Source organism: Puccinia triticina, chromosome 11A, assembly GCF_026914185.1.
Source record: "Puccinia triticina chromosome 11A, complete sequence".
Lineage (NCBI taxonomy): Eukaryota > Fungi > Basidiomycota > Pucciniomycetes > Pucciniales > Pucciniaceae > Puccinia > Puccinia triticina.
Window position 1 is genome coordinate 1533327 of NC_070568.1, and position 15369 is coordinate 1548695.

The 15369-nt window shown below is 50.7% G+C and overlaps 4 protein-coding genes across 4 annotated transcripts; all 4 read left to right on the forward strand.

Moving 5' to 3' along the window:
* Positions 1-5750: 5750 nt before the first annotated feature.
* PtA15_11A186 (uncharacterized protein) lies at positions 5751-7461 on the forward strand (the record flags this gene model as incomplete). Its single annotated transcript, XM_053161068.1, has 9 exons — positions 5751-5868; positions 5944-6028; positions 6105-6314; positions 6380-6464; positions 6563-6657; positions 6717-6778; positions 6853-7100; positions 7186-7338; positions 7414-7461. 9 exons carry the CDS (start codon positions 5751-5753, stop codon positions 7459-7461), a joined length of 1104 nt encoding a protein of 367 aa, XP_053025052.1.
* A 401-nt stretch (positions 7462-7862) lies between these two features.
* PtA15_11A187 (uncharacterized protein) lies at positions 7863-9914 on the forward strand (the record flags this gene model as incomplete). Its single annotated transcript, XM_053161069.1, has 8 exons — positions 7863-7979; positions 8050-8163; positions 8238-8319; positions 8385-8522; positions 8625-8701; positions 8773-8888; positions 8962-9394; positions 9471-9914. 8 exons carry the CDS (start codon positions 7863-7865, stop codon positions 9912-9914), a joined length of 1521 nt encoding a protein of 506 aa, XP_053025053.1.
* Positions 9915-11182: 1268 nt separating this feature from the next.
* On the forward strand, positions 11183-12488 carry PtA15_11A188 (uncharacterized protein; the record flags this gene model as incomplete). The annotated part of the gene is made up of 4 exons (XM_053161070.1): positions 11183-11432; positions 11596-11834; positions 11911-11970; positions 12048-12488. 4 exons carry the CDS (start codon positions 11183-11185, stop codon positions 12486-12488), a joined length of 990 nt encoding a protein of 329 aa, XP_053025054.1.
* Positions 12489-13389: 901 nt separating this feature from the next.
* PtA15_11A189 (uncharacterized protein) lies at positions 13390-15369 on the forward strand (the record flags this gene model as incomplete). Its single annotated transcript, XM_053161071.1, has 4 exons — positions 13390-14128; positions 14258-14424; positions 14514-14844; positions 14909-15369. 4 exons carry the CDS (start codon positions 13390-13392, stop codon positions 15367-15369), a joined length of 1698 nt encoding a protein of 565 aa, XP_053025055.1.

Below are 15369 nucleotides of genomic sequence, written 5' to 3' on the forward strand. Positions count from 1 at the left end.
ACTTGTAAAAATCGTGCAACAATCATGATACTGGAGGGAGAGTATGCGCAAGCAAAGTATGTGCTTATGACCGGTTTTTTGTCCCAAAATATCCGGCCTAAAACGCGGCGGATTTGTTACAGAAATCCTGCACGGAACAAAATTTACAAGTTGTTTCTTGCCAGAGGGGAGGGATAAAATGGTTTTTGAAATGGGGGAAAATTAGCTAAGATCCTGGTGATTCTAATGGTGCCAAAGGCAAGGAGGGAATCGGAAGTCTAGAGGGTGATATTGGGGAAAATGGGGGAGCGTAGGGTCCTCCCTGCCATTTGTCTTGATCCTGTAGGGCGAGACATGCGACTTTAGAGGCAAGTATAAGACACTGCAATCTTACAGTGAATGGAAACTGGGCGGTACAGTTCCGTCACGGGTTAGCTATCGGCACTCGCGGATTCCGGTCTCCAATCTCGGTATGATAATTGCATAAGATGAAGGAAAAGCATACTAACCTGGGCGGTACAGTTCCGTCACGGGTTAGCTATCGGCACTCGCGGATTCCGGTCTCCAATCTCGGTGAGGAAAGAGATTGGAGCCGGGGCGCGGGATTTGCCAGACTAAGTACATGATTTTAGACCTAACCGGATGACTAAGCTTGACTATCACTACCTAGGTTATGGTTCTACATACATAGTTATGCTCTTGTAGTTTATGTAATCTTGCATCTTCCTGTTTCTTCCGGTTGTACTCCAACACCCCCCCCAAAGATTAAAAAAACTACCCACCAACACCAAGTTGTTTCAACGCACTAGTCATTTTTAATGGTCCGAGCCGCTTGGTCAAGACGTCCGCTAGTTGGTTGTGGGTGCTGGTCCAAGTGACATTGATGTTGTTTTCCCTGATCAAATCATTAACGAAATAGAAGGCACGCCGAAGATATTTGGTCTTCTTTTTCGACGTGTTGTCAGTCGCGATGAGGATCGCGGCTTCATTGTCGCAATGCATTGATAATTTTGGTTGAGAGCCCATCTCTTCGAAGATGTTGAGTAAATGAGCCAGTTGCTGTGCCCCTTCCGAAAGCGCCAAGTACTCCGCCGCACACGTCGACATCGCCACTACCGTTTGCCTTTTTGACCCCCACACGATGCTGTTTCCGTCGTGTGTCAACAGATAGCCCGTAGTTGACCGTTCATGCTCTCCGCCCCAATTCGCATCCGTCCACAAGTCCAGTCCCCCCGATCCCGCCGTATAAACCAATTCTTTTTCCGTCGTCCTCCCCAAATATCCTATCAACCAATCTAACGCTGTCCAATGCATCGCCAAAGGTGCCGCGCAGAACCTCGCCAGAAGGTTCACCGCATACGCCAGATCCGGACGGGTCCCACACGCCAAATACATTAGAGACCCAATTGTAGATCAAAAGGCTGTCTGATCTATGGGTTCACCTGACGAAGACTCTAGTTCCACCTCTGGAAGTGGGCAGTGGTGTGCGTGAGTTTTGCGATGGTAGGTTGTGACGATTTGTTTTGCCATGAGCGATTGGTTGAGCCGCAGGTGGGGGCCATCCCAACGAAAGTCAATCCCGACAAGTCGTTGTACTTCATCCGACCATTTAATTTCTAGCTGAGATTCCATACCCCGTCGTAAATCGTTGAGCAGAGATTTGTCCGACGCCAGGGCAAAACCATCGTCTACGTGCAGCCAAATGATGATGAAGTTGCCCTTGCGTTTGAAGAGGTAGAGTGACGGTTCTATCTCGCTAGTGTCGAAGCCGAGAGACCAAACTGTTTGTTGGAAGAACTTCCACCAGCAGCGAGCAGCTTGCTTGGTACCGTAAAGTGCCTTTTTCAAACGCATGACCTTACCTTTGAGGGAGGGATCGATTTCCACTGGTGGTTGTATGTATACCTCCTCTTCAATAGGAGAGTATAGATACGCCGAGCTGACATCAAAGGTGGCAGTTGGGAATCCATGAGAGAGACTGATCGATATGAGGAGACGTAGAGTGTTCAGGGAGGCAGTCGGCGCGTAAGTTTCATTGTAGTCCAGGCCCATCTGCTGGTTGAAGCCTTTAGCTACATAACGCGCGCGGTATTTGTCCACAGTCCCATCAGGCTTTCGTTTGATTGAGAAGACCCACCTCGCGCCTAGTGCCTTGCTTCCTTTAGGTGCCGTTGTTGGGATCCAAACCTCCAGTTGTCCGAATTTCAGCATCTCATACTCCGCTGCAGCACGCCAGAGGTGGGCATCCGGTCCTGACAGCGCCTGCTTGATAGATTTGGGGAGATTATGTTCTTCATCAGTCGAAAGCAGGCCCATTTGGCGGCGTTCTTCTTCAGCAATTTCAGTGGTCTTCTCCTCGCCGAGCCGGAGCATTATTTGCTTCAGAATAAGATCAACTTGAGTCTCAGTCTCTGGTTCCGGAGGAGGGACAAGGTCTGGAGCTGGTTTACCGGCAGGTTTCTGCACCGGGAGGACTTGAAAATCTGGAAATTTTACCGCCGACGAGTGAACAATCCTGCGTTCTTCAGGAACCCAGAACAACCAACCTGACCTGGACGTAGGGTATCCGAGTAGCTGACCTTCGCGGGCTCGTTCATCCAGTTTCTTCCGTCTCTCCTTAGGAACGTGGATGATGGCGCGCGCACCGAACGGATAGAGCGTCTCTGGGATTGTCTTGACGTTGTAGAGGAGCTCAAGGGGAGACTTCTGACCAGTGCGTATGTTGGGCAGGTGGTTGTGAAGATGTGCCGCTGTGGAGTATGCAAAACTCCACCAGATGCTTGACAGTCCACTTGCATGGAGCATCGTCCTTGCCATGTCACCAAGGGTGCGGTTGACTCGCTCCGCTTCGCCGTTCTGAGATGGGGAGTACGGTGTAACTGGGGTGAGGGTCGTACCGATAGCCTTGAGTTGTGGCTTGAGGCTTTTGGTGTATTCAAGCGCGTTGTCGCATCGAAGGTACGACGGAGCTTTGCCCAGGGCCGTTTTTAGGTGGTTGATCCACGCCATGATTTTCACTGGAACCTCGCTTCTGTTGGCCATCGGTGCGCAGAACGTGTAGGTACTAGCATGATCACAGAGTGTCACCAAATATCGGCAGCCATTGATGTCTAGATTTAAGGGTCCAATCACGTCTGAGACACAGAAGTCGAGGGGGGCATCTCTGGGGATTTGTGTCTCCATCCCAAGAAACTTTTTATCCATGCTTTTTGATCGGGCGCACTGCTCACAGAAGAAGCTCTTCCAGGCGATCTTCTTCTCCGGGTAGTTGATGCGGAGAAAATTTTTGACCACCTGATCGGAGACATGGCCCAGTCGAACGTGCCAAGTGTAAGATTCAAACAAGGGACTTTCAGTCACTTTCTTTGATTGCAATATAGCGCTGGTCTTGATCGACCAGCAGTAGTTATGAAAGACGGTATCATAACTAGTATTACAAGGATCAAATAAAGTGGCTTGAGTGCCATCGTAGACTAGCCTCCATCCATCCGCAAGAAGTCGGCCGGTTGAAAGGATGATTCCATCAACACCTGGGCAGTGATAGACATCCTTAATTATCAGCGGACCCTTCGGTGTCGGGATCGTCACACTGCCGATTTCGGATACAGTGACATTCATATCCGAGACGGCCAGATAAAACGTGCGGGGTCTTGTCAGTTTCTTGTCGACTTTGAACAGGGAGGAGTCTCCGCTTACGTGGGCAGACGCGCCTGAGTCAATCAGGACACCATCGCTGACGTCCAGGATATTCACTTGTCGGAGGCGGTTTCCGGAGCCTTCAGGTCGCGGTGGAGGTCGGTACTTGGAGTCCTTCACATTGAAATCGGCGTCCGGAGGGCTGATCTTTCCAGTGGCCACGTCCCGCCAAAAATGGGTGCAGTCAGGGTACCAGTGGCCATTGTCTCCACAGTACAGGCAATGGACACCGTGTTTCTTGAGGAGGGAGTCGGACTGGACTTTGCCTTTGAAATGTACGGCTTTGTCTATTGACAGCTGGGGCAAGGTCCGTGCAGGTTGTTGAGTGTTGCGTCGTTGAGGGGCAACATATCTCGCCTGAGTTTGCAGAGCGTGGATTTGGTCTAAATCCATCGCCATTGGGTCGGACAAAGGTGGCGCCAACGAGGAGTGAGAGCCAGTTCCTTTGTTTTGGAGCTTGTTGGCCGCGAACTGAAGGATAGTCAACACATCGTCGAAGGCAGGAGCGTCCTTTTTGTTCAGCTGCTGACTGACTGTGAATTCGAAGGCCATTGGGTCCACCCCCACTGGGGGCTTGAAATATGCTTGGAGTAGGATTCCAAGCGCTTTGTCCCACGTGAGTTTGAGTTGGGCCAGTTCTGATTTGAGTTGGGCCCACACCGAGAGGGTTGCATCGGTGGCGGCTGCAGGGTCGTTGACAAGCGAGATGACTTCCCCTAGCAGTTCGATCTTCCGGCGGCGGTCCGATCTGGAGCATTTTGACTTCAGAAGTTCAAAAACTTCTTTCGGGTTTGACAGCTTAGACAAATCGACGATATCGCCCAGAGTATCAACAATCGTATTGCGGATGAGGCTTGTTACGGTGGAGGCCTCGTCGACAGTGAGGGCGTTGAAGTTCTCCGGCTTGTCGGTGAACGCTTCTTGTCGTACCAAGACATGACGGATAGTCCTGTCTAGAGCTGCTTCCCAGACTGGGAAGTTGGTCCCCTCGTATACAAGGATAGGCTTCCGGGGGTTAAGTTGGTTATGGACTTTGAGGGGATCTTTGACAAAGTTCTCCATAATCATTTCTTGACGGGTGCGTGGACGATGAGGAGGAGCGGGATGGAAGGGTTGAGCCTGTTGTTGATTAATCTTCAGGGTCGCAATTTCTTGACGGAGGTCGTCAAAAATTTTTCTGGCCTCGGCCGGGGTGAGCTCGTGGTCCATTGGTGCTTCCATCGATTGGTCTGATGAAGAGGATGAGGAGGGTGTCGAGGGAATGGAAAAATAGGTGGATGTGGATGGTTGGGGTTGGTTCAATATCTCTGATTTTTGATCTTCAATTTCTTTTTCTCGTTTTTTATCTTTTTGCTCTTGCTCAATCTTTTTAAATCTATCTTTTCTCTTCTCTATCCAGTTCATCAAACGACCGATTCGGGACCCGGGGTATCGACGCGGTGCACTGAAAGCCGGCTTTTAACCTATAAGACACTGCAATCTTACAGTGAATGGAAACTGGGCGGTACAGTTCCGTCACGGGTTAGCTATCGGCACTCGCGGATTCCGGTCTCCAATCTCGGTATGATAATTGCATAAGATGAAGGAAAAGCATACTAACCTGGGCGGTACAGTTCCGTCACGGGTTAGCTATCGGCACTCGCGGATTCCGGTCTCCAATCTCGGTGAGGAAAGAGATTGGAGCCGGGGCGCGGGATTTGCCAGACTAAGTACATGATTTTAGACCTAACCGGATGACTAAGCTCGACTATCACTACCTAGGTTATGGTTCTACATACATAGTTATGCTCTTGTAGTTTATGTAATCTTGCATCTTCCTGTTTCTTCCGGTTGTACTCCAACACAGCAAGTCCCTCCTTCGGAGGTCGCTACGCTCCCCCGAGGAGGGTACTTGTGGTAAGTTCGCGATCGAAGCCGATCGGGATGTAACGGGATCTTTGAAGTCCGCGGCGGCTCCTCGGAGCACGGGAGGGCCGGGGTGCTTAGAGCGGTGCTCCCCGGCCCCCGAAATCCTCTTGTCCATGCATGTATGCGTCTCCATAGAAGGCGTTCCCCAGCTTCTCCTTCTCTCTCCAATGGCCATCCCAGAATCGGACGAAACCCCGACCCTGCTATCGGATCTCTCGCTCGAAGATACTGAGATACTGAGCCCTCAACAAATGCTGAACGAGTTCAAGGCGGTGAATATTTGTGGTAAGTAACGTATTCTAATCCACCCATGTGATTGGAAAGATTGACTGGTTGTTTTTCTTATGTCTGTGCGTCCAGCTCCTATGGTCAGATACTCCAAGTTGCCGTTCCGACAGCTTGTCTCGGAGTACGAAACGCATATCACATTTACGCCGATGATTCTGTGAGCCCTTAATTCCTCTTCCCTGTTTCTTCTCCCCCCGGAGGCTGGAGGGTTCTGTACTGATAGACTTTCTCAGGGCTCAAGAATTCAGTCTATCAGAGAAAGCGAGGGATTCCGATTTCTCGACCAACGAGGCCGAACGGGGCACCTTCCTCATGCAAGAATCGCGCGCGCCTTCGCCTAATTGTGTCAGTCGCCCCAAACGGAAAGTCCGGGGCAGTTTGATTGCACAGTTTGGCGGCCACAGTCCTTTTTATATGGGTCATGCTGCTGCACTCATCAAAAAGTAGGCATTTTTGTGGTGTTTTCGGATAAGCCTTCTTGAGTGTTTCTGAATTTGTTCTTATGAAGGTATGTCGACGGCGTTGATATTAACTGCGGATGTCCCCAACAGTGGGCATACAAAGAAGGTATTGGATCGGCCCTTCTCCGCAAGGTGACCGCTTTCTTCTTCTCTCTATCTATCTCTTCTTATCCCGTCTCCATACATGTTTAGACAGATTTCTTATTTTTTTGATCGATCAAAGTGGATAGCCAGACTTAGTTCGCGACTTGGTCCGCTCAATCAAAGGAACGTGTGGTGAAGATTTTCCAGTGTCGATCAAGATTCGAATAGATGACGACTTGAGGTGATTGCATCTTGGGAGACTGTTTTGAATATCCATGTAGCTGAATTGGTGTGCTTTAGAAACACCTCCCAACTGATCAAAACTGCGATCCAGGCGAATGCTTCGATGATCACAGTTCATGGTGAGTGCCCCACTTTAGGAATGACCGATCTATGAAGACTTGAATACTGAGAGTAGGAAGGATGGATTGACTAGGGCGTACGCGTCGACAAGCTAGTTCGCATCCGGTGGATTTGGAATCGATCAAGTTTGCGAATCAAGAGGCCCAATCGGGCGCCAACGGGCTGATCCCAGTGGTGGCCAATGGGGATGTGTTCACGTTGGATGATGCGAACAAGACTCGCGAGATCTGTGGGGTACATGGGGTGATGAGTGCCCGAGGACTGCAAGAAAACCCAGCCCTGTTTGCTGGCTATGATCGGATCCCACTGGCAGGCATCGAAGTAAATGCTCTCTCCGTGCTTCATCATCTACCGGATGATCTTGTCAGCTGAAAAACAGACTGATTGATTGGCCACGCCGTCATAGCGCTTTCTGACCCTATCGGCCCAGAATGGGTTCATGTTCCCACTGTTCCATCGTCATTTGGCCGACATGTTGGGCCCATGGTTCTCTACTCGAGAAGAAAAGAAGTTCTTCAACATGCTGTCCAGTCCCCCCTCGGTCATCGATTTTTTAGAGGTACGTGCCCCCTGTTCTTTTGCCTAGGTAGTATTGCACCAGTGACGTACTTAAGCTGGAAAACCTTTTCTTCAGGAAACTTACAATATCCAGCCCACACCGTTGCCAGAAATCATTTTTTGATCTTCAGCCTCTGGTTTAGTTTCCCTTTACATTGATCAAGATGAGGATATTTTTTTTTCCAATTGTTATTTCTTTGATATGCAAAAACGGATTTGTAAATAACTACACCTGTTGATGGCCTTCATCCCGATGAGGATTATTTGGAGATGAGACCAGCTTCTGCCGACCTCTGATCCTGGGTGGCTGGCCGTGCTTATGTCAGCAGTCTTCCCTCCTCGGCTTCACTCCAAGCAGCAGCCGATCGGGAGTGACACAAACTTCTGACCGACAACACCTTGGGCGCGATGAGCAGCAGACTGACAGCCCCAGCACTCGCCAGGCGCCAGCTCAGACTGATCACAGCCAACCCCGCCTGGACACCAGCACGCCGAGCACCCCCACCAGCAGCAGCAGCAGCATCGATGTCCACTTCAGCCAGCCATCGACGACTAGCCATCCTCAGCCACCATCTCGCCCCACCACCATCATCCAGCCGCCCTGCCTACTCCTCCAGACCTTCCCCGCCGACTCCCCAACAGGTCAGATCCACATCCAGCTACCAGAGAACACACAGGACCTCAGCTGAAGATTGTCGAGCGTTTTTCGCAGCCCTCCGTGCTCACTAAAACGGATGGAAACCTGCGCTCCTTGACTCTCAACAGACCCGAGGCTTTGAATGCACTCAACATGGAAATGATCCAAGCCATCGCCGCCGAACTTACCGTAGGTCTTGACGGAAACTGTGGATCTTCGCCCCTCTCTAACATCTCTTTATTTACGCCCTTTTTTTTTGGTAGAAATGGGAGAACAGCGAGCCCGCAAAGATGGTGATTCTCAAGGGCGTCGGAAGGGCTTTCTGTGCGGGCGGCGATGTGGTCTGTAAGTTTGGCACCGCCCAGTCCGCCTCATTTTGAGTCTTATCCTGATTTTATTTTCAATGATAGCGTTGGTCAAATCAGTCGCCTCGGAAGACTCCGCACAGCGGAAAACCCCGGTGGACTTCTTCCGCGCCGAATACACACTCGACTCGTTCATTGCAAAGATGTCCACGCCAGTCGTTTGCTTCTTGGACGGAATTACAAGTTTTGTGGTTCATATTATTTTTTTCTAAGAGAAAACCTCTCGATCGTTTTCTTTTTTTTTGAGTAGCTGATACCTGGACATTTCCTTCATTGCAACACAAGTGGGTGGAGGGATGGGTTTGAGTATGCATACTCCCTTCCGTATCGCCACCGAAAAGACCCGGGTGGCCATGCCAGAAGTCAGTCCATCTTCTCGCTCACAGATTCCATCCAAGCTCTCCACCAGAACTCATGTTTGTTGGATCTGAAGACTGCAATCGGCCTGTTTCCGGACGTCGGGGCTAGCTTTTTCCTTCCAAGACTGGATGGTGAATTGGGTACCTATCTCGGCCTGACCGGTACAAGTTTATATGGATGGGGAGCCTTGTAAGTAGTTAGTTGTTCCTTTTGCACCTTAGGGAATGATGGGCTCAAGATCGAGATGATTGTTTGTCTTCAGCCAGGCTGGAATAGCGTCCCATTACGTGCCATCGAGCTCGTTAGCAGCTCTCGAGGACCGACTCTCGGCCTTATCAGCAGATGCGACACACGACCGAATCAACGATGCGATCAATGAGTTCGCGGCGGATCCGGAGGAGTCGAGCAGTTCGAGCCCCGCGTTCGATCTTCAGGGCACTAAACGGCAAGCCATTGACCATTGTTTCGGCCAGAACACTGTCGAGAAGATCGTCGAACAGTTAGAGGCCGTCAGAGACGGGCATCTGTTCAGCGAGGACCCGGCCCTGAAATCGTGGGCCGAACAGACTATCGACTTGATCCTCATCAGAAGCCCATCGAGTTGTAAGATCACCCTGATGGCTCTCAGAGAGGGTAAGAAAATGTCGATCGATGAGTGCTTTGCGATGGAGATGAGAATGGCTGCTACGTGTTGCGTAAGTTGCCCACCTCCTACTATCTCCGAAATCGAAAGATAAGAGAGTCAAGCTTAACATACATATATACATATAGGATGTTCAAACCCACCCAGACTTTGTGACGGGAGTGACGCATCTGTTGGTCAACAAACAGAAGAGTCGACCGGCGTGGTCGCCCTCGGAGTTAAGCGAAGTCAAGCTCCCAGAGATCACGGCGCAGTATTTCTCGTCCCAGCCGGCGTCGAGCACGCACGTAGTCCGTCTGGATAGTCTATCCCCGACCCGGATCCAGTCTTACCACGACTATCCGTACGCAAACTACGGCCTGCCCTCGGAAGAGACGATCAAGAATCTGGTGATCGGGAACGTCAAGGGTACCAGCGGCCATCTCGCCATCACCGCGCCCGAACTGCACGAGATGGTCTCCCAGAAATGGAACCATAAGGTCGGCGTCGCCCAGAAACTTGACGATATCCTTGCCAGACGGACGACTCGGAAAGGTCAGAATGAGGGCTTTGTTCTCAAGTGGCAGTATTGAGACTCTCTCTTGGTTCGAACTTGGGCAAACTTCCTTGGACCCCTCAAAAACAAACTCTTGTTTCTTTTCATTTACCCTCTTTCTCCCTGGTTCAACTTCATGTTAGCAAAAGAGAAATTTAAGTTGTCGTTTATACTCGTGTAATTAATGGTCTTTGGGGCAACGTGAAGAAAAAAAAAACAGTCTGTCCACATCTCAGTCTTCTGATTATTTTATGGCGATGATTTGTCTGCTTGAGAACTGTTGAGGTGCCACTGTGTTCGTTCATTTGGGAGGCTAAGGCCTAGCTGCTCTGCCGGGTCAGTGACATCATTTTGGCTGAGGGGTGATGTGTTATGTTGTGTGATGTGATGTGTGATGTGGTGTGTGATGTGGCGGGTGCTTCAGTCCCACTCTTCAGTTCAGTTCAGTCTGATCTGGCCATTTCCTGATACTCAAAGGGACATTCCCAACTTCCCCTGCACAGAAAAGGCAACTCCACCAGCCCAAGAGGGTCTGACCATACATACATCCATACTGGCAAATCATACAACTACATCAACAGAAAAAGACAGCTGAAATTCTTCGAAGGGACTCCCCTAATTTTTTTTTAAAGAAAAACGAGGGTTGGGAAGCTGGGAGTTTCTGATCAGGAAGATCGTCGAGCTGTAGGGCCATCCAATCGTAAGTTGAGGCAGGAAGTGTACTGAATCTTGTCTTTCCGTAATCAGCAACCACTCAAACACTTCCAACTCGCAGCTGTCTCCACAAAACCCATCCACCTCTCCTATCCGCTCCCCGGCTACCTCGCCCATCGTCGCAGCGATCCCGGGCGCCAAGGCATCTCGGTATACGGTGTGTTGTGTTTTACTTTTTTTTTGTTTCAATTGAAATACATCCTTTCCCGAGAAAAGCAAAAAAAAAATAACAACACTAATGTTGATGCTGTTTTGATTGATTGGCTTGGAGCAGACAACTCGATATATAGTCTTCTGAAGAACGTCAGAGCCAGGCGGTCCGCGAAAGAGAGATGACGAAACGGGACGGCCCTCGACGAGTCTCCAAGCGCCTGTCCACCCATCCCCCCTCCACATCCTCCACCTCCACCCTCGACCATCCCCGCCGATCCAAAGGCCGGGCTAGGACCAGAGCGAGCGGCGTCAAGGTCCGTGTGCCCGCCTCCCCTACCTCCTCCCATCCTCCGCCTGACCCGCCTCTCCTGTTGTTGGCTCGGATCCCATTGACCAAACCCACCTGGCTCATATCGCACACAGATCATCGACGATCCCATGGTAGACGAGAAGCGGCTGAAGGACCAACTGACCCGGATGGGATTCTATGCGGTCAACACCCTCGGCGACGGCAACTGTCTGTTCAGGGCGCTTTCCGACCAGCTCTACGGCACCCCGAACCGCCACCTCGAGATCCGCCAGGAGGTGTGCGGATATCTGGCCCAGCACGAGGCCCGCTACAAGGCCTTCGTCGACATGGACGAGGACGAGAGCTGGGAATCCCACCTCGAACTGATGGCTAAACAGGGTGAGCCTCCCAGCCTTGTCCCTCTCTGTATGTCTTTCCTTCGATGACCCCCATCCGGCCCTCCTGTTTTCTTTGTTGTTGTGTCCATCTCCACCGTTCCCCCCCCCCTCCCATCCTGCAACACTCATTTTTTTTTCTTGATTCGGTTTGTGTTGGTTTTTAGGAACTTATGGGGGCCACTTAGAGCTTTCTGCGTTTGCAAACTTCCATCGTCGACCGATCAAGATCATCCAACCAGGGATGGTGTATGTGATCAGCTATGAGGACGAATCGCCGGGCTCGAGCTCGCAGAAAAAGGTTATCAAGGGGAAGCTCAAGGGGAAAGGCAAGCGATCGGATGATCCGGGACCGGTGATGTCCCCTGCCGACACCCCCGTCTATCTGGTCTACCATCAGTGGGAAGTAAGTCCACCACTCCCTCATTTCCTCCACATCTCTTTACCGCCAGAGCCCAGCTGGTTGCTGATCTTTTGAGCAGCATTACAGCAGCGTTCGTAATCTCGATGGGCCCCATTCTGGGATCCCTTGTATCCGAGAGGTCAGTCCGATTTGTTTTTTCTGGGATCACAGCCAAGTCTACAGAAGTGTTGATATGTTTTTTTCTTTTGTATTCAGCGGGACCTGGAAAGCACGGCATGCATGGAGCCGAGCGGCCCGGTGGGCAAGAGCCGGAAGGCGAGCATGATGAGCTACCGCGAATGTTCGTCGTCGCCGGCCTCGGCGGGCTCGTCCTCGACGACGACGACGACGGGGAGCGAGGATACAGGGGGGGAGCTGGAGAAGCAGGCAGCGGGCGGGCGGCCTGGCTCTTCGAGTCTGTCCGACCGGCCCCGTCGGACGAAGAAGACCGCCCAACGCACCTCCCCCCTCTCCAGACCCCCTCAGTCTTCCCTCCCGCCCCCGCCCCTCGACCCTCGTCAGATGCTCAAACCCCTCAGCAAACGCGCACTCAGACTCGCTCGACGGAACCAGAACGCTTCCAACCCCGCCGCTTCCTCCGCGCAGCTGTCTACCCAGATCGACTCCGTCGGCCTGTTGAGGGAACTCAAAGTCTGACCATCGCTCTACCCCTCTCTTGATTGAATATCATCCCCTTACCCCTGTGTTCTAACGTTAGTCCTTTGTGCCTGTTTTCTATCCTTTTGTCGGCCATCTTCCTTGTCGAAATGAGTTTTTTTTTTTTTTTTTTAGTTTATGCATACATGTCATTGTTGTTTTCCATGTGATCAATATATTCTGAAGGACCTTTCGTATCGTGATCCGGTTTGTTGGGTTGAGCTTGTCCTCTGTTGCAGATAGAGAGACAGACAGAGAAAGGAAGTTACAAAAGACTGGATTTCGAGTTGTGTCATACAATAGTCATAATGAAGGAACGTAGGGATTGCATAGGAGATTGCTCTTTCTCTGAGGTGTGCTATGCAAATATGTAATTGCTTCCATGTTCCTTTACAGTATGTAATAAGCACGTGGTGATATGGAGTTTGTGCACTTTGTTGTTGGGTTCACCTGTGGCCACTACATAACAGTATACTGTACCGAGGGATTAAGGGGCCCATTATTGTACGCTAGGGGGTCAATTTGGGTGCGCTACATCAGCGACTCTGGAATCCCTGGTCTTGTCAGAATCTCCGAGCTCCGGTCCCCCAAAATCCGTCTAAGTCACTGGCCCACCCGCCGGTCATATGATCGCCGTACTCTGACCAGCTCATAGCACATCACTCGCGCCATCACACCGGCCTCGACACTTTTTTCAACAGCGAACACCTCATCGGATCACCCGGATCAGCAACCACCGCCAACGGCAACAGCACACTGCAATCAACACTTAATAAGGGTATGTACCTCTTTTGCTTCGCTGGAATTTTGACACTCATTCATCTTGCCACATCTGCTCCAAGGAATCAGAAAAAGAAATACCTACCTCTCGCAATCTCGAAAGGCATCGCTGCCATCGCAAATGGACCTATTCGGACACCCGTCGCAATGTCCCTCCTCGCTTTCTCTTGACGATCAGTTCAGACCGTTGGAGTCATCGAATCAGTACGATCAGGACCCGCACCAACAAGCAAACCGAGATCTTTTCTATCGCGATTATCAAGACCCGTACCAGCAACCAGACCCTTACCTTGACCCGCTTTTAATACCTCAGCCGCCAGAAGGACCGGCCCTTTCAACCCAAAACGGTGGAATTTCAAGCTATCGTGGTGTACCTGCGCAGCAACAGCAACCCCCACCAAGTCCACACAATCAGACCTCCTCGACAAACTCTGCAGAAACCCCAGCAACCAACCAATCCAACTCGGCAGGCACCCCCCTACCGACTAACCGCTCCATCCCAGATGCTACCCAAAATCAGCCCTCTCAATCAGACCCCAAACTTACAAAACCAAAGCCCCCGCCCCGCTCAAAGACCCCAGCACACCTAGTCGAAAACGCGAAGCGCATGGAGATCGACCAGCTTATAAGTCTTGCTGTCAAGCATGCGCAATATGTTCGACTCACTGCTGAAGACAAGGTTGAGCTCAACTCTGCGTACAAGGAGTACCAACGCAAGCTGTACACCATAGCCTACAAGAATAAGCTTGCGATCGGACCGTGCTTAAGATATGTTGGCGAGAGGGCAAATCCCAGAGGATCGACTTGTTATAACAGTTTCTGCAGGTACGATCCGGTTGCTAGCAAGGTTTTTACCGATTGTGAGCCAATCCCTTCTTTGTTGGTCTGGGGTTATTACATGTTTGCTTAAAATGATGTTTTTACAGCAACCATCCACCCAGATGATTGCAAGCGCGAATGCGGTTGACTCTGGAAAACGTTGGATGCAGACACTTGGGATAAGTGGAAGGACCCCGAATATGTGGGATCCATTTCGGTCGCACCTGATTTGACCAACGAAGGTGACGAAAACGAACACAACCCCCCAGGCACACACAAGAAACGCAAAGCGGCTAGTTTTGATTCCGATCATTGGGCTCGCAAGGTTGTTGCTGATGTAGGTTAAACCTATATTGCCTGCTGATAGCCTCGACTTGTGTGTTGGATCTGACAATTGATCCTGTTGTGGCTGTTTTTTCCCGATAGTTGAGACAGCTGAGCCGAATGTGCGGCACCGAAGGTTTTCTTGTTATTGGATCGCGAGACAAAGACTCCACGCTGAAGTTTAGCGGCGGAAGTCATCTAGGCGAACACTTCCTGGATATGTACTCGACCAATGATGATCCCGTCACAAACTTCATTGATTTCCTCAGAGGCCAGACTGTCATCAAGAAGCTAACCGGAAAAGAACCGCCGCCTGTTGTAAAAAAGCAGCAATCCCGCAAACCAAAGCCGAGGAATATCTTCACCAATCACGATAAGGGCCAAAAAAAAGTCAACATTGACTTCATAAGAGCAAAATTGAACGACGCTATTGGTAAGTTTCTTGCTGTAGACCTCTGCAAACATCAGCTGACCCAATCAACTCTGCATGCGTCTAGAAAAAGCCACTCACGGCAAGTGGATGCGTGGATGGCCTGGTACTCGCACTCAAGAAGGTCTTGCACGACTCCAAGTCAGCTTGCGAGTCAAAGATAACGATCTCGGTGTTACTTTGCAGCACTTCTGCAAGCGACCCGGAGACATGGGAGATAAACATGCTCAACTGGTTGTTGCGGCATTAGAGGAAGATTGGGTCGAACTGATTGGTCCACCTGCCCCCGACAACACCGGTCTGGGAGGTAGTGATGGAGAAGCTCTCAAGGAGAACTCATCACCAACAATAGTTTCCGTAGGTCAATGCAGCGGAGTCCTTAGGCCAATACCAAAGTCGAAAGGGAAAAAACAATCAACCCAGCCTAATAAAAAACGCAAGCTTCATTCTGTATACAACTCAGATGACAGTCGTGAGGAGGACAACGAGGAGGAAGATGAGGATGATGAGGATGAGGATATGGAATAA